At 43.1% G+C, this 22,939-nt stretch overlaps 1 protein-coding gene across 3 annotated transcripts in view; it reads left to right on the top strand.

Annotated features, from left to right (window-relative positions):
• ASPHD2 (aspartate beta-hydroxylase domain containing 2) overlaps window positions 1–22,939 on the top strand; it is a 105,367-nt gene that overhangs the window by 49,812 nt on the left and 32,616 nt on the right. For all 3 annotated transcript variants that reach the window (XM_082244005.1, XM_082244004.1, XM_082244003.1), the window contains exon 2: window positions 18,200–19,335. In XM_082244005.1, coding sequence (XP_082100131.1) covers window positions 18,384–19,335 — 952 coding nt within the window. In that variant the 5' untranslated portion in view covers window positions 18,200–18,383. The remainder of the gene's footprint in view (window positions 1–18,199; window positions 19,336–22,939) is intronic.

Genomic DNA, 22,939 nt, shown 5'->3' with positions numbered 1-22,939 from the left:
GTGCCAGAAACCAGAAAGCAAGCTACTCAGTAGGGGGGGCAGGGGAACCTCTGGGTGAGTCTAGGATGGAAAAGGACCTGGGGGTACTGGTAGACAACAGGCTTGGCAGTGGCATGCAATGCCAAGCCGCTGCAAGCAAAGCCAACAGAATACTGGGATGCATAAAAAAGGATTCACTCCAGAAATAAAGAGATTATTCTCCCTCTCTACAAGACTCTGGTCCGGCCACATCTGGAGTATGCTGTCCAGTTCTGGGCACCGGTCCTCACTAAGGATGTGCTGGAACTGGAGAGAGTCCAGAGAAGGGCAACAAAAATAATTAGGGGACTGGAGGACATCAGCTACGAGGAAAGACTACAAGCACTGAACTTATTCTCTCTGGAGAAGAGACGATTGAGGGGGGATATATCAATGTACAAATACTGTACTGGCGACCCTAGCATAAGGAACAAACTATTCAGAGAAAGGGAATACAATAAGACACGTGGCCACTCACTAAAACTAGAGGAAAGGCGGTTTAACCTTAAAATACGTAGGGGGTTCTTCACTGTAAGAGCAGTAAGGATGTGGAATTCTCTTCCACAAGCAGTGGTGTCAGCAGGGAGCATCGATAGTTTCAAAAAACTATTAGATGGGCACCTTAAAGACCACAACATAGAGGGGTATACAATGTACGGTTAACAGCAAACACACACATCATAGGTTGAACTGGATGGACGGATGTCTTTTTTCAACCTCACTAACTATGTAACTATGTAACTAAAGCCTCATGTTGAATCAAGAAGCCTTTCAATGCCTCCCATTCAAGTCTATCGTAACACTCTGGCAGGCATTTTCGGTGTGGTTGCAGGGCATTACAATTAGTTAATTTCCTCAAATGTCCCCTTTTAAAAATAGGCGTTTGTGGAGTGGTGCTAACACGCCTTAATGCTTATAAAATGTTTCAAAACTGCGCATAGGGCATTTGGGGAGCTCTTTTAACTCTTCATTAATTCTTTTAAAATGTCAGTCTAACGCCCATATTAAAGCTCAGTAGCCCAAGTCTAACACCCATACTAACGCTATAGGAGCATTTTTTAAGTGTGAACAAGCCCCAATACCTCTCCTATCCAAAACTAAAAAAAAAAGTTTTTTTCCTTTTTTAGTTATACCTTAACCACTTGCCTACAGTGCACTTTCACCCCCTTCCTGCCCAGACTGATTTTCAGCTTTCAGCGCTCTCACACTTTGAATGACAATTACTCAGTCATGCAACACTGTACCCATAAAAAATTGTGTCCTTTTTTTCACACAAATAGAGCTTTCTTTTGATGGTATTTAATCACTACTGGGTTTATTTTTTGTGCTATAAATAAAAAAAGACTGAAAATATTGTGAAAAAAAATATTTGTTTCTGTCATAAAATTTAGCAAATGAGTAATTTTTCTTCACAAATTTTGGCCAAAATTTATACTGCTACTTATCTTTGGTAAAAATAACCCAAATAAGTATATATTATTTGGTCTTTGTGAAAGTTGTAGAGTCCACAAGTTATGGTGCTAATCATTGAAAATTGATCACACTTGACCACACCTGATGTACTGAAGGCCTATCTCATTTCTTGAGACACTAAAACAGGACTCGACAAAACCCGGGCGCCAGGTCGCATTTGCGACTAGAATTAGCGACCTGGCGCCTGGGGTGCCCTGCAGAAGGTGTCCTGTCATTTTTGCACGGACTTCCGCGCACGGACTTCCGGGCCGTCTGAAAATTGAGGCCCTGGCTTTTCGGCCTTCTTGAGATGAGGCTTCCAATGGGGAACTGGCGCCCTCTTGTGGTGGCCGGGAGTAATCACTGTTGTAATGACTGTTTCCATTGCCTGATTGTTCTCAATGCATTCCCATCTCCCTGTCCAGTTAGTTACCTTTGACTGGGAGTGTGGTTATTATTATTAATTTAATTTATTTTTTAAATGTAAAAAAAATAAATTAATAATTTTCTTTTTTTTTAATTATTAAAAAAAATAAAAAAAATTATTATTTTTTTTTTCCAATTATCATTATTAAAAAAAAAAAATTTTTCCCTCATCGCCATGCCACAGCCGAAGGCCCCTTTCACACGGGCTGTCTGATCAGGTCCGCCTGTCAGTTTTTCAGGCAGACCTGATCGGACCCTTCATTCTCCTCTATGGAGCAGTAATCTGCCGCCATCTGATCCTGTCCGCCAAAAACAGACGGATGGTGGTTCTATCTTCTATCCATCCTGTGGATCGGATCAGATGGCATCGGATGGAAAGAGACAGACGTCTGTTTCCATCCAATTGCACTATAGAGGAGAGTGGGGTTCTAGTCGTATTTATGTGTAAATTTAGTATCCGTTTTATTAAATAAAGCGTGGTTGTTAGTTTAAAAAAAAAAAAAAAACTGGCTCCTAACTTTTTTAGCTGGCTCCTAGATTTCAGGAAAATTTGTCAAGCCCTGCACTAAAAAGTCAGGAAAGTACAAATACCCCCCAAGTGACCCCTTTTTGGAAAGTAGACATTCCAATGTATTTAATAAGGGGCATGGTGAGTTTCTTGAAGTTGTAATTTTTTCCCACAACTCTTTGCAAAATGAAGATTTTTTTTTTACAAATTGACGTATTAACAGGTTATTTCTCTCACACAGCATATGTATACTTGCAACTACACCCCAAAACACATTCTACTACTCCTCCTGAGTATGGCGATACCACGTGTGAGACTTTTTCACAGCCTGGCCACATACAGAGGCCTAACATCCAAGTAGCACCGTCCGGCATTCAAGGAGCACAAATTACACATATAATTTCCTGACAACCTATCGCACTTTTGAAGGCCCTGGAGCACCAGGACAATGGAAACCCCCATAAAATGACCCCATTTTGGAAAGCAAACAGCCCAACGTATAATTTTTGAGGCATAATGAGTCTTTTGAATATGTCATTTTTTTCCACAAGTTTTTGGAAAATGTGGAAAGCAAATGAAAACACATTTTTTTACACAAAGCTGTCCATTTATGCAATATTTCTAACACATAGCATGTACATAGCAAAAATTGCACCCCAAAATACATTCTGCTATTCCTCCTGAGTATGGCGATACCACATGTGTAACACTTTTACACAGCCTAGCCACATACAGAGGCCTAACATCCAAGTAACGCTTTACACAAAGTTGTACATTTATCCACTTTAAGACTGGGCCCATTTTTGACACTTGGTGTTTACAAGCTAAAATAATTTTTTTTTGCTTGAAAACTACTTAGAACCCCCAAACATTATATATTTTTTTTTTAGCAGAGACCCTAGCGAATAAAATGGAGATTGTTGCAATATTTTTATCACACCATATTTGCGCAGCAGTCTTCCAAATGCAATTTTTTTGAACAAAATTCACTTTTTTTAACGAAAAAATAAGAAAACAGTAAATTTAGCCCAATTTTTTCCATAATGTGAAAGATAATGTTACGCCGAGTAATTAGATACCCAACATGTCATGCTTCAAAATTGCGCATGCTCACAGAATGGCGCCAAACATTGGTACTTAAAAATCCCCATAGGCAACATTTTTAAAAATTTCTGCAGGTTACCAGCTTAGAGTTACAGAGGAGGTCTAGGGCTCAAATTATTGCTCTCGCTCTAACGATCGCGGAGATAGCTCACATGTATGGTTTGAACACCTTTTACATATGTGGGCGGAACTTGCGTATGCGTTTGCTTCTGCGCGCGAGCTAACGGAGACAGGGTGCTTTAATTTTTTTTTCCTATTTATTTTATTTATTATTTTTTTATTTTTACACCGTTTTAAAAAAAAATGTTTTGATCATTTTTATTCCTATTACAAGGAATGTAAACATCCCTTGTAATAGAAATAGGCATGACAGGTCCTCTTTATTCTGAGATCTGGGGTCAAAAAGACCTCACACCTCACAACTACACTAAGAAAAAAAAAAAAAAAAAAATTGTTGAAAAAGGAAAAAAAAAAAAAAAAAGCGGCCCTTTAAACCAGTTGCTAGGCAACGTCTTTTGACGTAGCTCCGGTCCTCCAAGACCATAGAGTCGAGTGAGGGCCATCTTGCCCTCACTCGATTTCCTGTCTCTGAGGATCCGGGACCGGATAGTTTTCCACGCTGCCGGCGGGTCCGGTAAGCTGGGAAAACGTCTGGGACGCGGCAGGAGGGGGGGGGGGCACCTCTTCCCCTGCACCGTAAGGGTAATTCCGCGGCGAATCCACCACTGGGACCACTCTTATCTGAAAGCCGACCCCGCCCGCCGTTTCAAAAAATACCTGGGTTATGGCAGCTATCTGACTGATGGGGTGACAGGTGATGATGACTGATGGGGTGACAGGTGACGATGACTGATGGGGTGACAGGTGACGATTGATGGGGTGACAGGTGACGATGATTGATGAGGTGACAGGTGACGATGATTGATGAGGTGACAGATGACGATGATTGATGGGGTGACAGATGACAATCACTGACGGGGTGACAAGTGACGATGATTGATGGGGTGAAAAGTGACGATGATTGGGTGACAGATGACGATGAGTGATGGGGTGACAGGTGACGGTGATTGATGGGGTGACAGTTGACGGGCGATGGTCACTGATGGGTGACGGGTGATGGTGCACGGCGGTACTGATGGCAGTCTCTGGTGACTGGTGAACTTTAGGCTATGTCCACATGTGAGCGTAGCGATCGCGGACAGAATCACTGCGATTCTGCCCGCGATCCAGAAATCATTGCAAATCGCGGGACGCCTGTGCGTTGCCTGTGATTTGCAATAGCACCCCAAATGCTGTGCAATGCTGCGATTTCCGCCTGCCAAATCGAGGTAACCTCACGCAAACAACGCATGACGCCCCAAAGAAGCTCTTGTACCTTTTTTTGGGCGTCATGCGTTGTATGCGTGATGTTACCGCGATTCGGCAGGTGGAAATCGCGGCATCGCACAGCGTTTGGGGTGCTATTGCAAATCACGGGCAACGCACAGGCGTCCCGCAATTTGCAATGATTTCCAGATCGTGGGCAGAATCGCTGTGATTCTGCCCGCGATCGCTACGCTCACATGTGAACGTAGCCTTATGGGTGTCAATTTCTGGGCACTGATGAGGTGACTGTTGGGTGACAGGTGCAATTGGGGGGGGCTAAGGACTGTGTGGGGACCTTTATTTGTGTGCTTTTACATTTGACAGGTGTACAGAGAAGTAGCTCACTGTTTCTAGCTCTGCTCTCCTCACACTGGAAACTGTGTGAGGGGAGAAGAGCTAGTAACAGTGAGTTACTGCTCTTTGTTTACATTTTGTGATCGGCTGTGAATGGATTCACAGCCGATCACTTAGTAAACAGTCACTGTCAGTGACTGTTTACTACTGCCGGTGACAGCTGTGTTCCTACGGAACACAGCGCCACCGACATGACCGCGCTGCGCGCTCCCGATCGCGCATGCGCGGTCATCTTCCGGGCTCCTGTATTGTGATCGGCTGTGTGATTGGAACACAGCCGATCACGTGGGAAACAGCCATGCCCATTGGCTGTTTCCCCCCTGCCGGTGACGGGGGGTGTCCCAGGGACACCTCGACACCGGCAGTGCAGGGCGGTGCGCACACGATCGTGCGCCTGCCCTGCTTTTCTGGGATCACGTCATATGACGTCTTCCCAGAACAATGGTCGCACCGTCCCGCCGTCAATTGACGGCGGGCGGGCAGCAAGTGGTTAAGTAAACAAAATATATTTATAAATGCCATCATAAAGAGGTGTGTGTGTGTGTGTGTGTGATCGTTTTTTATATCATTTTCGTTCAGTATTTGACATTTCTAAAGAGATTTTGTATTTACTTTAATTGAACTTAGTAGTTTTTTATGCTTTCACAGGACACACATGGTGTATCTTACCTTTGACTGGTATTCTGGTCACCTTTTTTTCTTTTGTATTAATATATATGCTGCAGGGACCGCACTGACTTAGTGAGTTGGCATATTTCCACAGTTAAACCATATTACCTCTTTATTAGCAATAAAAACTGACCGGGGTTCTAATTCTTCTCCACTGTATCCATTTCACTGGATATCGCATGAGATAAATATTGCATATTTTGATGAAATACCACATAGTTTCACAAGATACTGCATATTTAGGCAAAATATTGCGTATGGTATTTAAGAAGCGCTTTTTTGTAAATGGCAAAAAAAATTTAGAAAGACGCTGAGCGTTTATTTATTTTTTTTTGTTTTTTTTACTGCATTTCTTCAAGACGTAGATACCACTTTGTGAATGGAGCTTATTGAGTGGGAAAGGGCAAAGGAGGCAGGAATACAGGCATACAGAGGAACAGAATAAAAACCTTCAAATTTTTGATAAACTGTATTTATCTTTAAACAGGTGTGTTAGGCGCTACAACCTTTTCACATAACTTCTCTGCCCGGTGTTTCGACCGCGAGGCTAATGACGCCTCCAACATACCAGAATAATAAAAGGAATGGTCGGCACTCAGGATGACACCCAAAAAATTGTATTCCTTTATTGAAAAGACATATGCAATGCTGTAAAAACAAGCCTACGTGTTTCAGACATTAGTCATGAATAAGGACTAACGACTGAAACACATAGGCTGTTTATACAGCGTTGTACATGTCTTTTCAATAAAGGAGCTGCCTAGTTTGCAAGAACATTGTACACTTGCAGAGCTCTGTGTGCAGTGTCCAGTACCATACCATACTCCTAGATGTTTGGATTAGTATGGTCCCTGCTGGTCGCTGTGGTTCCTTCTAATGACCATATGTCACTACTGTGTCCTGCAGTGACTAGGGGTCAGCAGGAGGAACCACAGCAGCCAGCAGGGGGACACGCTATTCGATACACCAAAGGAGTCACAGTATTAGCGCCGGGAGCTTTGCAAGAAAACAAACTATATAATTAACCACTTGCCGACCGCCGCAAGTACATATACTGCGGCGGTCAGCCCCTCCTGGGCAAAGTGACGTATGGGTACGTCACTCGCCCGCGAGCCAATAGGGGGCGAGCGTGCGAGCTGGAGGCGCGCTCCCGACCCCGCTCGTTCACTGTCATCCCCGCGCGAGTGGCCGGCGGCTTCGATGTCCACCGGCCACTCGCGATCTCCCGCTGCAGAGGGAGAAAGGCAGGCAGCTAATGTAAACAAAGCCACCTATCATTCTCCCTGGTGTAACTGCAGAGATCATACGATCGTGCTATGTAGGATCGTATGTCTCCGTGGTTACATCAAAAGCCACGCCCCTTTACAGTTAGAATCACGCCCCTAGGGACACACTTAACCCCTTGATCACTAATAAAGTTAACCCCTTCCCTGCCAATGTCATTTTTACAGTAACAGTGCATATGTATAGCACTGATTACTGTAGTAATGTCACTGGTACCCCCAAAAGTGTCAATGTCAGTCAAGGGTCCGATCTGTCCGCCGCAATGTCGCAGTCCCGCAAAAAAAATCGCAGATCGCCGCCATTACTAGTTAAAAAAAAAAATAAATAAATAATAAAAATGACATAAATCTTTCCCGTAGTTGGTAAACGCAATAACTTTTGTGCAAACCAAATATCACCAAAAGAAAGCTCTTTTTATGGGAAAAAAAGGACGTCAATTTCATTTGAGTACAGCATCGCACAACCGCGCAATTGTCCATTAAAATCACACAGTGCCGAATCTCAAAATAGGCCCTGGTCTTTGAGCAGCCAAATCCTCCGGGGCTTAAGTGATTAAGATAAGTTAGATTTTTATACTTGCTCCCTATATTTGCAAAGCCCAGCAATTTGTTTTTACTAAAATGAGTTCAGGACAAAAGGGCAGAGCTTCAGTATTCAGTTATGCCTAGGGCAGCATAGTGGCTAAATAAAGATAAAGTAAAGCCACAGTTGACGTAGACTCTCCCTTAAAGGTGTGTAATGGGGTTTTTTTTTTTTTTTTTTTTGTTTTGTTTTTTTTGGGGGGGGGCGCGCATTTACCTTGTTACACCAAACTAAATGAGAGGACCCTGTGAGATGACTTTACACATTCACGACACATACACACACCACATTTTGTGATGTTTGTATCTCCATCTTCAATGCATGTCTTGTACAGTCCAGTGTAGACGCTGTGTGATCGGTTTGAGAGGATTATACCTGATCCATTACCTAAATAAAGGTCATGAAAGCTTTGCATCCGTCTATAAACAGATTAATTTTTACTTCATGTCACAAATAAGCTTTTTTATTTTTTTCTTCCTCTTGTGGTCCTTTTGTATGCCATAGTGGTGCAATAGTAAAATTGCTGTTAAAAAAAAAAAAAAAAAAATACAATCACATTTTGAGAATTTGTTTAGAAGTGCTAACAATTTCTCGAGGGTTCACTTTTTTTTTTTTTTCCAGAAATTATACAATTAGAAAATATACATAAAAACCACTTTAACCTAACGCAAAAATGATTGGCAGCCCAACTTTTATTATTTTTGTTGGTTCCATTTTACCGTTGCATTTTGCTCAGCCCAGTTTTTGGGGGCTTATAATAATCCTTTATTGCTGGTACATTTTAGAGGCTGTTAAAGTGTGCTGTATGAGATATAGATGTCTGTAATTCTACTAGGGAATTGGTCGTTAATAATGCAATGTGCAGTAATTATCATGCATACAAATGCCTGGGAGGCTTGGCTTGCATAGTAATGTGATACTTTTTTTCCTTTTTTTTTTTTTTTTTCTGTGATGCGAATTGGAGATGCAGAAATATTGCTTTACATCCAACATTTCTGTTGATTAGAAAATACTCATCAATCCAGCTACAAAGTAGAGATCGGCTTTCAAACAAAATGCGTCATCACCGTGTAATTGGTTGCTTGTATAAATTAAATTCTATTTTTTCCCCACTGCTTGTTTTTTTTGTTTTCCCTAAATCCACATTTTTTGGAGGGCATATGCATAAAATCTAGACTGTAAGATAGTAGTCTTCATTTTCGATTGATTGAAAAATGAAAACTAATTTGATTTTATTGACAATTATTCTCATGTATTTATGTTGTATAGAATCTGGTGTGTTTTTAATGACTATGGCAGCATCTTTATTATAAAACTGATACTTTTTTTTTTTTTTTTTTTTAATGCCTTTATTGGCCAGTGTTCCCTGTGTAGTTTGTCTACCCCTGATGTGGAGTATCCATATAAAATTGAAATACTTCATAATGTTTGTGGCAGGTGGGTGGACCAAAGAATGTATGTGCAAACATCTTGTTGTAGGAGCCTTTTGAGATTTACTTAAAACAATATATAAGATGCTAGGAAATGACAGCCACCATCATCTGCCTAAGAACTGAAATAGGAGTTTGGGTGCACTGAAGAACTCTAGCTAGTTCTACAAGAGACACAATAAATATTCTGTATTTGCTATGACATCATTAAAGGTACATTTTTTTTATGCAAGCAGTGTAAATACTTGTATTTGAGCTGGAGTAAGTCCCTTCTGTCCCTTTACAGGCAAGCTCAGATGTGGAGAGGAGATGCAGCACAGGGAGCCAATTGGTTGTGCTGCAGTTAGCATGCACTAACAAGGGACATGCTAAAAGTTTGTCATGTCGATATAAGTCGTACACCAATTTTCTACCCGTGCTGGCCCATAATGAGAGATCTAGATCTGCCGTGATATAGGGTAAAGAGGAGAGGAGTAGGTATCTTAATGGAGTGTGACGGAGGTGACAATTGAAGGACAAGGGACCTCCAAGCAGTAAGTGAAGCTGAGAGTATGGGATGATCAGCAAATTTATGGTTCTGAGAGTGTGGGACGGCTAAGAGTATATTTCGTAGGGAGTTAGGAAAAACCACATCACTTTCCAAGCACAGCCATGGCTTAGACTGTGAAGGGGAGAGCCAATAATACAACTGGTCCAGTATAGAGGCTGTGTAGTAATAACGCAGAATCGGAAGGCCCATGCCACCTACCGCTCTCTTTTTCATTAAAATTCTATTCTGGCATCTAGGCTTTTTCCCAGCCCATACAAAGTCTGAGATGACGGACTGCATGGAAAGGAAGAAAGACTTAGGGATGGGAATAGGCAGGGTTCTGAAGAAGTATAAGAGTTTAGGAAGTATTAACATCTTGAAGGCTGCCAACCGGCCTGACCAAGATAGGTAATGTTGTCTAACAAGGGAGGAGAGAGCGAGTGCCATAGATGAGCTCACCAGGTTGCTGCTTCTGATTTCTAATTAATACCCTTATAAATACATTTTTTTTTTTGTTTAATGTTTTAAAGGTTTTCACAATCTCGGTTCTCAGTTTCATAAGCCGCTTAGAGAACTAGGGGTGGGGAAATAGCAGTGCACTGATCTTCGAAATGATTAGCTGTGCGGGGAATGCCATCACAAGTCTTGGCTTTTGGAGAACAGGCAGAAAACTAGCCACGCTAAGATGGTTGTTCTCTCATGCGATCAGTGTGATCAGTTTGAAATGGGAAAAGCAGAGGAACTGGCAGGATCATCAGGTATTTCACACAAACGAAGCAATACAAAGAGAACAGGATATTTTTTCATACAAGCACATGGTGCAAGGGACACATATCAGGAATATGAAATGTTGGGATAACCTATTCTTTCACTGCTGCAGAGAAAAATCCGGTCTCCAGCTCTGCAAGAAAGAGCTGTGCTGTGTGGCAATGCTTTGTAAACAGAGTAGGATGGACAGAAATAAAATATTCTTTGGTAGGTAGAACAGCTCTTGTATACTTATGTCATCTTTTGTATTTTTGTATCTAGCAGTTCCACTGATGTTCATCTTTTTAGGGTGTAATATGGGAGTTATTTTGCTCAGTGGTAGTAGCATTTTGACTGGTGGTCAGCTTTCTAGGGTGTGATATGGGAGTTGTTTAGCTCAGTGGTAGTTGCATTTTTGTAGAAGGCCACTGCAGAACTGGGGTTTTAAGACTTGCCAGTCCACGTTTATTGGAAAAGTAAAAGTTCACAAAGCGGTTGCCCACACAGGGGATTTTGACCTGCATAACAAGTAACAAAAATATTAAGCCACCTGGCTCTCTTCAGCAGCAATGCTGCTCTTGTCATTGGTCCTTCATTCAGTCTTATCAGGCTCTCCTGGCTTCCGGGGCTTTCTTGGCTCATAGTCACATCTCCTGCCGTATGGGCCCAACTCTGGCCTCTCAATAGAGGATCTTGTGAACTTTTGTGATGTGATCTTTCTGCAATAAAAACCTTTGGAAGATATTTGAGGAAAAAAAAGGGGGGAAATAAACTGCGCTAACCAATTCAAAGTGAGAGCTGCTGACACAAACAACTGACAAATAGGTTGATATACAAAATAGTGAAAATAAAGTACAGCGCTGTGATAACAAAATACTCCAACAATTCACAGTGAAGGGAAATTATAAAATATATGACAGTCTATGAATGAATGAGGTGAAAGGAGTCCATATTCAAGTTCCAAACAATAAGTGCAGGTAGGATATTCCACAATACGAAAGTGAGTCGTGATAATGATGTCCCGTCACCAACACCAAATAAAATGCGCTCACCAGATGTAGTTGACCCTAAATACCTTATGGCATGAGGGTCAAAAAGAGCTGTTAGGATGAGATGGGATTCCTTGAACAATCTGCAACCACGGATGTCTCCTCAGTGTGTATCCAACAGGGAAGATGGACAGGATCACTCACAGATAACCAGACCCATGTGGAGGTAAACCAAAGGAGACAGACATAGTGTAAAACCCCAATAAATAGTTTATTTAAAAGGGGGAAAAAAACACTCACAAACATTCCAATGGTAAAAGCAGAGAGGTATGCAAGTCTGGCTGTAAAGGTACGATCCTGATGCATTTCGTCCAATAGGACTTTTTCAAAGGATATAACCAGCGCTCCACTACATCTGGTGAGCGCATTTTATTTGGTGTTGGTGACGGGACATCATTATCACGACTCCCTTTCGTATTGTGGAATATCCTACCTGCACTTATTGTTTGGAACTTGAATATGGACTCCTTTCACCTCATTCATTCATAGACTGTCATATATTTTATAATTTTCCTTCACTGTGAATTGTTGGAGTATTTTGTTATCACAGCACTGCACTTTATTTTCACTAAGATATTTGAGGATCCTTGGTGTTCTGGCAAATATGTGCATTTATCTGTGATGTTTCCAGTAACCAGCTGGTAGACACTACAGCACCCACTATCGATGAGCCTTGTTTCCAGGAACGTGTGCGAGGGGGAATATAGACAAGGCCATCTCTTGAGTAGAGCACCTCGGTCTCCTAACAGAAACCTACATCTGTCTCCAAATAGGAGCTCTGAACTATGCCAAAACCTACCGTTATAACGGCTGTGCACACTCAGCTTGCTGGTCTTCTGCATAACCTGGAAATTGGGTTGGAGATTTCTGCCCTCCCAAAGCACTCCAAAATTTCCAAACTACGGAACACAATCCAGAAATACTAAAATCCAGAAAGAGCTGTAAAAAACCTTTCTCTAGCGCTCATCGACAGACGTAGTCCTCGGTGATACACCACCTTCGGGTTATGTTACCTCCGCAGGAGCAGGACTAGACAGGAAATTAAAAAGCTCTGGCCACACCCTAGGGGCAGTCCCAGAGGGTATATCCTCTCTCTCTCTGCCTCAGCAAATCAGTTATTTTCTGTCTAGTTAGGAGTAAGGACCTAGATACCTTGCTGGGATCTTAGGTCCTGGCAAGAATTTTTTTCTAAAAGGATTTTTAGACAGCTTTTTTTTTTTTTTTCTCCAGTGTTCCTGTGAGATCTTCAAGCAAGAAAGCTGAACTGGGCGACGGGCTGGATGTTGAGATCCGGTGGTCACCCCAGTTCAGCCTACGAGCGCGTGCAGGCCATAGCTCCACGCTGAGTCGGCCGCGACAAAGTCCCATTAAAAGGACTGAACCCGCGAGTTAAACGTCTCGCTGAAACGCCAAAGACCATGAGTCACGGCGTCCGTATCGGTCGACAGCCCTCCCGCCCCGGTGGAGAGGGGTACTGTCAGGAGTTGGTGCCCGCCTGGTTCCGGTATGGTGAGTAGTATGTTCCCCCTTTTTCCCTGACGGGGTTTGTGGTGAACGCGGGCCCCTCTCTGTATGGTAAGAAAGAGTCCTTTCTATCCTATAACATGTCACAAATCCTCCTACTTTGAGTGTGATTTTATGTGTGCAAAAAGCCAGGAGGCTTGGTTTGGGAGCTAACAATCTATTGTATACATGTTTTAAAGATGTAATCTGTGGCATTCTGGGAATCTTATGGGTTAAGTATAAGCTACCTACCAGTCAGAAGCCACGGACATGTAGACTGCCTTCCAAATCAGATCTCCAGCTATTAGCAGGCCTCCCGAACGGCCATGCGGTCCGCCAGGGCCGGTACCGCCAACCAGGCCATATCCCCATGCAGAGAGAGTGTTGTGTGCCCTGCAGCACACCGCTAGTCAGCACAGGCCGCCGCCATTTTTTTTGCTGGATCGCACGAGCCGCCATTTTGGCGTAGCCTCGTGTCTCCAGCATGGGGGCGGCCATGTTTGAGGTGATCCTACACCTCGTGGAGCTTGGGGGAGGCGCCGGAAGGCGTGCAGAGGGGCGGAGCCGCCTCCCTTCTTCCTGGGCAGCCAGCCAAAAGACTTCCTGTTTGTCAGGACAGCGCTGTAAGCTGTTGCAGTTTAACTCTGAGCATCAAGTAGTGAGCCTGGGGGTCTATCTCTCTCTCTCTCGATCGATAGGGATCCCTAGCAGGTAACACTAAGGGGCTTTTTGTGGCGCTGGGGGTCAGAAAAAAAAAAAAAAAAAAAAGTTTTTTTCTTTTGATTTATATTATCCAGGAAGTAACTGGAGTTATCATGGACCCTGCCACACATATTCCCCCACCTGTTTCCCTCGAGGGGGCCTCGGGACCCGCCGGTGCACAGAGTATAGAATCATTTACAGCTATTTTGGAGTCTATGGTGGCTCGGGTGGAGGCGGCCTGTCAGGGACGGGGGTCAAGGAAGCGACCCCCGCCTACCCCTATACCATCTGACACCTCTGACTCAGATTCAGAGATGGTCACGGCAGTTGCAGGTTCCTCTGCAAGGGCTGTTATCCCAGGTAAAGCCCCCTCAGACAGTGAGGAGGACGCTTCTTCTCCTGCTATAATTCAGGAAGAAGCATTGGTGGACGCACTAGTTGTGGCAGTGCAAGAAACCTTAAAACTTGAGGCTTTACCGGCAGAGGCAACTGAAACAGAGAGGCCTTTCGGTACTAATAAGCCCATCAAGATGGCGAAGGCTTTTCCGGTACCTAAATGTTTTGGTAATCAGATTAAAGAAGAATGGGAGCATTCTAAACGTACCTTTACTATTTCCAAGCGTATTGCTAGACGCTATCCGTTTGAGGAATCCATCATTAAGAAATGGACGGTACCACCAGTCGTGGATCCGCCTATTTCCAGGCTGAATAAAGCCACGGTTATTCCAGTGGAGGACACTTCGTCCTTTAAGGATCCGGTGGATCGAAAGATAGAAGCAGAGTCCCGCACTATCTTTTCTCTGATAGGGTCAGCTTTTAGACCAGTAATTGTTATTGGTCTAGTTTCCCAGACACTTACGGAATGGGCGGAAATGGTACGCCAAGATCTTAGGGGAAAAGATATTCCCCAGGAGACATCTGATTTGATGGAACAGATCATACAAGGGCTACGGTTTATCTGTGACGCAGCCTTGGACACAACTCCCTTATTAGGGCATGCATCTAAGTTAGCAGTAGTCCTCAGACGTGTGCTGTGGTTAAAATGCTGGTCAGCTGACCTAGGTTCCAAGAAGACCTTGACCAATCTCCCTTTTCAGGGGAATCGTCTATTTGGGGCCAACCTAGATGAAATCATTAAGGATGCCACTGGGGGCAAGAGCACTTTCTTGCCACAGGCTGCAAAAGCTAAGGGACCTCGCAACAAGCGAGGACCTTTCTTTACCGCCCATAAAGGGCGCCCGGCTGGTACTAGCGGGAAAGGCAAGACTCCTCCAGGAGGATTCAAGAAGGGCTGGTCGGACAAGCAGAGGACCAACCCAGCCAAACCCGAAGCAAAGGAGTACACAGCCTGAAGGTGCGCCCCCACCCGGTTTCAGGGTGGGGGGACGTTTTCACCGGTATTCAGGACATTAGATCGAGCATCAACCACTACTACCGGTGCGATTCTTCCCTTCCAACATTTAAGTACTACAGGAAGCGGTAGTTACCGTTCCCTGAATAGATCTTTTCCTTTACCCTTTCCTAAGATTAGTCCCGATACCTCACAGGAATCGGATCTGGTTGACCAGATAGGCCAAGTAGCCTCTAGTCGGGTGACTTCGGTCCCTGAGGTTCAACCAGAAAAGATCACCCTTCCTGATAACTATCAGGTATCTGATAAATGTGTGGGAACAGAAAACGACCAGACTTTCTCGGATGGTCGGGGCCAGATAGCTCTAGGGACGCCTGGTTCAGATCCAATCAGCGCCAGTGGTCCTAGAAATTCTAGGCTGGCCTCCTCAAGCCGGCCTGGCCGACTTGGACATGCTAGTCGCAGACGTTCCGTGGGAACTTCGTCTCAGGGAGTGTCTGTGGTCTCTAGGACCAAGTTACCTTCGTGCTTTACAGTCGCTGGTTTTAATGGCCTGGCCATTGAGACCCAAGTACTGAAGGACAGAGGTTTGTCTACTTCTGTCATTCCTACCCTTATTAAAGCAAGGAAAGCGACTTCCAGCAAAGTCTATTATCACACATGGAAGACTTATATTGCGTGGTGCGAATCTTTAGGATTTCCTCCACGTACCTATTCGGTGTCTCGAATATTGGCCTTTTTGCAACAAGGGGTTGAGCAGAAGCTAGCCTTGAGCACCATCAAGGGTCAAGTTTCAGCATTAGCAATCTTCTTTCAGAAGCCGTTAGCTACCAAATCCTTGGTGCGGAATTTCATCCAGGGGGTGCGGCACCTGGCTCCTCCAGTCCGCGCGCCCTTACCGCCCTGGGATCTTAATTTGGTTTTGTCGGTTCTACAGAAACCTCCTTTTGAAAACATCAGGGAGATTCCCTTGCTTACTTTATCCCAGAAGGTGGCCTTCTTGGTGGCTATTACTTCTGCTCGCAGGGTGTCAGAACTGGCTGCATTATCATGCCAGTCACCATACCTAGTGATTCATAGGGATAAGGTAGTACTTCATCCTAAGCCATCTTTTCTTCCTAAGGTGGTTTCAGATTTTCATCTGAATGAAGATATTGTACTACCTTCCTTGTGTCCTCAGCCCAAGCATCATCGGGAACATGCGTTGCATTCCTTAGATGTGGTTCGGGCAATCAGGGTATACCTGAAAGCTACGGAATCATCCCGTAAGACGGATTCACTTTTTGTGATCACGGATGGCCCCAGAAAGGGTTTGCCTGCATCTGCCGCAACCATTGCCAAATGGATTAGACAGACGGTGGTACAGGCTTATTCTATTAAGGGTCAGAGTCCTCCGTTCCCTGTTAGGGCGCACTCCACTCGAGCGCTCAGTACTTCCTGGGCCTTTCGCCATCAGGCGTCAGTGGTCCAGGTATGTAAGGCGGCCACCTGGTCGTCGGTACATACCTTTACAAAATTCTATAAAATTGATGTGACGGCATCGGCGGATGCCTCATTTGGCCGCAAGGTTTTGCAGGCCGCAATTTGAGGAGACCGGTGGTCTACCTCGAGGGTTTTTTTCTGTTTGAAAAAAAAAAAAAATTTTTGTTTTCCCCTTTTTTTGTTGAGTCTCATCATTAAGGATGAGCATTGTAAACTTCTAGTTGGCACCGGTTGGGCCTTCTAGATTGGGATTTGATTTTCATTTTCCCACCCCTCAGTTGTGATACTGCTCTGGGACGTCCCGAAGGTGGTGTATCACCGAGGACTACGTCTGTCGATGAGCGCTAGAGAAAAATGGATTTTTGTAAAATCTTACCGTAAAATCCTTTTCTCTTAGCTCATCGACAGACGTAGTCCCCGCCCCTCTGTTTTGGAGTTGGGTTGGGTTAAATTCTCTAAGCACTGCTTTTTCACATAACTGATTTGCTGAGGCAGAGAGAGAGAGGATATACCCTCTGGGACTGCCCCTAGGGTGTGGCCAGAGCTTTTTAATTTCCTGTCTAGTCCTGCTCCTGCGGAGGTAACATAACCCGAAGGTGGTGTATCACCGAGGACTACGTCTGTCGATGAGCTAAGAGAAAAGGATTTTACGGTAAGATTTTACAAAAATCCATTTTTCTCTTAGCTCATCGACAGACGTAGTCCCCGCCCCTCTGTTTTGGAGTTGGGTTGGGTTAAATTCTCTAAGCACTGCTTTTTCACATAACTGATTTGCTGAGGCAGAGAGAGAGAGGATATACCCTCTGGGACTGCCCCTAGGGTGTGGCCAGAGCTTTTTAATTTCCTGTCTAGTCCTGCTCCTGCGGAGGTAACATAACCCGAAGGTGGTGTATCACCGAGGACTACGTCTGTCGATGAGCTAAGAGAAAAGGATTTTACGGTAAGATTTTACAAAAATCCATTTTTTCTCTGCTCATAAACGATACCCTGGAGTCCCGCACTCTGCATATATGCAAAACCTGTGTCTATTTTACAAGCATTTCACAGTGGCAAGGCCTTGTGCTGACACATTGGGTGTTGGTTTCAATATTTTTTTTTAAGATTTCAAATCGTAATCAAACATTGTAGGTGTACAAAGTCAAATACAAGCTATCAACATAGGCAGTGTATGAACAGTGACAATCAGAACATATAGAAAGAATGAAGGGGTACAACCATGGACCCATAAGTCCATAACCAGGTATGAGAAACTATATCAATGTGGGTAACCGTGAAGAGTCCAATGTTTCTAGAAGTATTTCAAGCATAACAAATGTCAGAATAAGGGCCATCCATTGTAGTCTTCATTTATCCTCAGGGGCTTCTATAGTCCTTGTTTGGTTAGAATTGTCTCTCTTCCAGAATTTGCTATATTTTTTTGGGTTTCTGCTGTAGAGAAGCTAAAAAGTATTAAACGTATGCAACTGGCATTAGACCCAAACACTGAGTATCCTCATGGGTCGAATGGATAAAATGTGTAAGAGGAAATAGGCTTTGTTTCACAAAGCCCCGTGCCATTAATCATGTTGAACTTGATGTTTAAATGCCTTTACATTTTTAGAGCATATACAAATAAAGTCTCATTTTGTGTTTTATTTTCAACAGATCTAGACCGCCTGCTGTCTTCTTCAGAATGACCTCTCCTCAGTGGATAGCCGTAAAACCAGTGATGACACATTGCTACGTACTGTACAAAACCAGACCACGGAAATCAGTATGGTCCTATGTGTTTCTATGTGGTTCTAGATTTCAGCACCAAACAACCCCTAGCTACTAATACATTGCTTAGATGTCTAAAGGGAACAGGCAGAGTCATGTTGTCTTGTTCACCAATTCATCCATATTAACCCGCATGGTGTGGGCTCCTTCTAGAACTTCCAGTCCTTGTTGCATTGCATCGGCTTATAAACCAGACAGCGGCTGGACAAAAATGTCTGCAGAGTGGTTGACTGACTGGACCTGTTTACTGAGAGGACTTCGTGACCTGATTGCTGGGTGCATCCAAGCTGTGCGTGACTGCAATACCTTCGCCCTAACTACCGTTGTCTGCCTCTTATTGTTGTTTGCATGGTATTGTTACCGAGTTGGTAAGGACCAACCCCGTTCTCCCTTTGCCACTGTGAATTTACTCATTCAGAGTTCAGACGCCAAAGGCTTGCAGAATGGGTTTGCTTATTGCCACTCACGTGAGTGTGTACGTTGTACCCATAATGAAGGACTGAACCAAAAACTCTATCATAATCTGCAGGAATATGCCAAAAGGTACTCCTGGTCTGGCATGGGCAGAATTCACAAAGGCATCCGCGAACAAGGTCGTTATTTAAACGACAGGCCATCTATACAAAAGCCAGAGCTTTTCTTCCTTCCTGATTTACCAACAATGCCGTATTTTTCGCGGGATGCTCAAAAGCATGACGTGGAACTGCTAGAACAGAACTTTGCCACCATCCTCAGTGAATTTGAAGTCATCTACAAAGCCTTTTCAAACTGCAGCATGCCTCAAGGTTGGAAATTAAACAGTACTCCAACTGGGGAATGGTTCACATTTTATTTAGTCAATCAAGGTGTGTGCATTCCTGCCAATTGCAAGAAATGCCCACGGACGTATCGTTTGCTTGGATGTCTTCGTACCTTCATTGGCAACAATGTGTTTGGGAATGCTTGTATATCTGTGCTTACCCCGGGAACAGTCATAACAGAGCATTACGGGCCCACCAACATCAGAATAAGATGCCATTTAGGTATGCATTTTCACTCTGCATTTTTTCTAATTTAGTTTATATTTAAAGAACAAAAAATCTTCATACTACTACTGGTGGTGGTGGTGAGGGTTTTTTTTAAATAATTTATTACGGTGGTTGACTATTTGCAAAAATAAAAAATCACTTCAGTTTTGGAGCTTAGGTCATCCATGTCAAAACTGAAGTATAACTGCAGAGAAGCTTGCAGTGCCACATGTATTTCTATTGCAATTTTGATACAGCTTAGACTGTAAATTTAATAGGTAACAAACACAAGATTACTAAGGTCCAAAGCACGGGCAATGAAGAATCTCCTTAAAGAGTATCTAAACCTAAGAACAAAAATGTAATGTTATGTAGCTTACTAGTCTTTAGATGTTGTTACTAAATTCGTATTTTCTTTTTCAGCTTTTTTTTTTCCCTGTTATTTTTCACCTGGTGAGCATACCAGTAACACCCTTCCTCTGCTTCAGTGACAACACTCTCTCCCTTTACTGTATCTATAGAGAAGCAGCATTGTCACAGGAAGTGTATATTAAGACTGCAGAGCACTTCCCCACTCCTCATATCCATAACATAGGAGGTTTTCTGTAGTCCTAACAATGTATTAGAAGTCTGGTCAAAACTTAACTGAGCTTAAACCTACTCCTACCCCTATTTTAAGCCCTATACTAACTAACTACCCTGCAAAGGAAAGATGTGCATACTTGCCTTATCTAAGGGCGCTCTGGTCTGGTCATGTTATCTCCCCAGTGGCCAGGGAGAGGAGAGGAGGGCAGTGAGGCTGAAAAGTCGGGACAGTGACATCCCCATAGACAATGACATCCCCATAGATTTACTATAGGGCATCTGTTGTCCACTTCCCTTATCTCCCACAGGCTGACTCTGGGAGCTGATCATGTGACCCCTTCCACATAGGGTGGGATGTGTTGGAGTCCACCTGCACAGCAGGGAATCTGTCCCCCAATCCCTCTAAGCAGGCGGCTGGCTGGTCCGTATCCACTAGGTTTATGCAGAGTGGACACAAACACAGCCCACTCTACTCTATGGGCGACAGGCTACCTGTCCATTTACACCCGACGGCCTTCCAATCCAATCTGCCAGACGGATGATCCCTATCTGTCTGTTTTCAGCAGATAGGATTGGATCAATTGTCAGCGGATGTAAACCGCCATTCCACGGAGGAGACTGGAGGGTCCAATTGGGACTGGAGGGTCCGCCTGAAAAACAGACAGATGGACCCAATTGGTCCATCCATGTAATAGGGCCCTTAGATTGGGTAAGTATATTCATCTTTCGTTTTATCCTTTTATAGGACCATTCCTATAGGACTTAGAATGGGGAGGGAATAGGTTTAAACTTAGTGTTACTAAACCCAGGGCCCTGCATTCACTCTTATCTGATTTCCCTCAGTACACAGAACATGGAAATGCAATTATTTTAGTAAATTTAAACAGCTAAATACCCTTTCTCCTCAGCAGTATATAACCGTTTTGTGAGTTCTATCAGTGTCTGGTTAAGGCTTGTAGGAGGAGTTTTCATACTGCTCTGGTTGTCCTATAAGGCTGCAGGACCCCTGACCCTCTATCTGGACAGTGCTGATTAGTCCTGTGCTGATCACATACGCACTCCCAAGAAAAAAAAAAACTCTAGCAATACATACCAAACTGAGCATGTGCAGAGTAACTCCAAAGGCTCTGTACTATCAGGAGATGGATTGGGGACTGTGGAAGAAGGGGAGCATGAGAGAAGACAGGATCAAACAACCTTTTTACACAATGCAGAGAATTAACCCCTTGGGTTCCACAGTGAGTATAACCAGCATGCTTTACTACATATACAGACTGATTTTACTGTTGTGGGTTTAGGAACACTTTACGTTTTGATCAGATTTCTGCTTTAGAGATGAGACTGCAGAGTACACATAAAACAGGACATCACTGCATTTCTGGCAGAATTACCAAGGATTTTTATTTCTTTATATTGCACTTCTTGAACAGATACCAAAAACACAATTTTACAGACCAAGGAAATAAAATAAGAGATGTTTATTTTTTGAATTTAGTTACACTTTAATGTATTGCTGCTCCATTGCCACATTGTGAAAGGGACACATTTAGAATAGATTTTAAAACACAAAAATGTGCAAACAGACCCTCAAACCATATTAATTCATCTCTAACTGCTACACATCGAAATCATCAATCTCTAAGGATTAACAAGTTATCTTGCTTCAAAAATAAAATCTGATAATATATGCTATTCATATTTTCCTTTCTGATAATATACATAGTTAAATTTAACTTTGAGTCAAAAAAGGAGATCCAGAATGAATAAATGTAATGATACTTAGGCACATTCTTACAGTAGACTAGAAGTTGTTAGCTTCTTTAAATATTGTTGAGCAGTGAAGGCTTCCCAGCCAGGCTTTGGATGATGTAAATGAGAAATTCCTCTGCTCTGTGTAGAGATTAGGATTTTACAATATGAAAGTTTTCAGCATGGTAGTTCTTAGAATTAAACCTTTGTTCTAAAACAAGTTAAAAATAAATCATTGCTCATGGTTACTGGAAAGAGGGGCTTACAATAAATTAAGGATTGGAAAACTATTTAGTAGACTGAAGATATAATATAAATGTCCTAACCGTAGAAACACCACATAAAGTATTTTACAGGTGGTGATTAATAATGTAAAGACCATTAAAACCAGCGTCATGGTATCTGTCAGGGTTTAGGGGTGAAGAAACCTTGATGTATATGGTGAACCTGCCCCAGCATTAAAAGACTTTGATGCCATGCCTGTTGAATAACATACTATGTTTCGTTACAGGCTGCCAAAAATCTTTTTGGAGAATAGAAAATGACCAATTTTAACGTTTTTTTTTTTTTTTTTTTTTTACACATGTAACTCCTAGATAGGATAATATGTCAATAGAGAACTTTTTACCTCCAAATAGGCTGACGCTTCACTTTAGATGTTTTTAAATCCATTTGCTCATTCCCTTGTTTTTTTTTTTTTCGTCCTTATCTTGACTTTCTTTCCCTGTTATGGTTCTGTCCTTGTCTAAAAGAGTTTTTACTGGGCTCCAGTCACTAAAGCAGGTTGCATGCGGTATTTAGGTGATCTGACACATTTTTTCCCAAATGTCGCATGCAATGCTGAAAATGTAAATTCACTATCCCTTTTTATATGGTGTTTACCTCAAAAAGCAAAAACACTCAGTATATACCGCATAAAACAGTGTTAAAGTCAATTCATTAAAGCAAATTTAAAAAAAAAATAAACAAACATGTGTTAAAGTACTGGTCCAGGCATGCGATAATTAAGGAATGTGTTTCATTTTAGCTGGTTGATAAGGAGCTGGCAGCCGTCACATCCTTAACAACCATGACCTCACTGACGGCAGAATGTAAACAAAAAAAGTGCCATCATGAATTAAATTAAAAAACAGCATCCTTCACCCCCCAATCCACACCAGGTCATTTAGGCCTGGGGTCCCCTTCATAAATTCATGTCAGGCCCTTATCCAAGCATGCAGCTGGCAGGCCAGGAAAGGGGGAGGGGTGGGGGGGGTGATGAGCGAGCAGAGTAGTTTACCTGCTA

This window comes from Pelophylax lessonae (assembly GCF_965119305.1).
Source record: "Pelophylax lessonae genome assembly, chromosome: 1".
NCBI lineage: Eukaryota > Metazoa > Chordata > Amphibia > Anura > Ranidae > Pelophylax > Pelophylax lessonae.
Note: the sequence above shows the minus strand (reverse complement) of the source record. Positions and strands in the feature narration are given on the sequence as shown.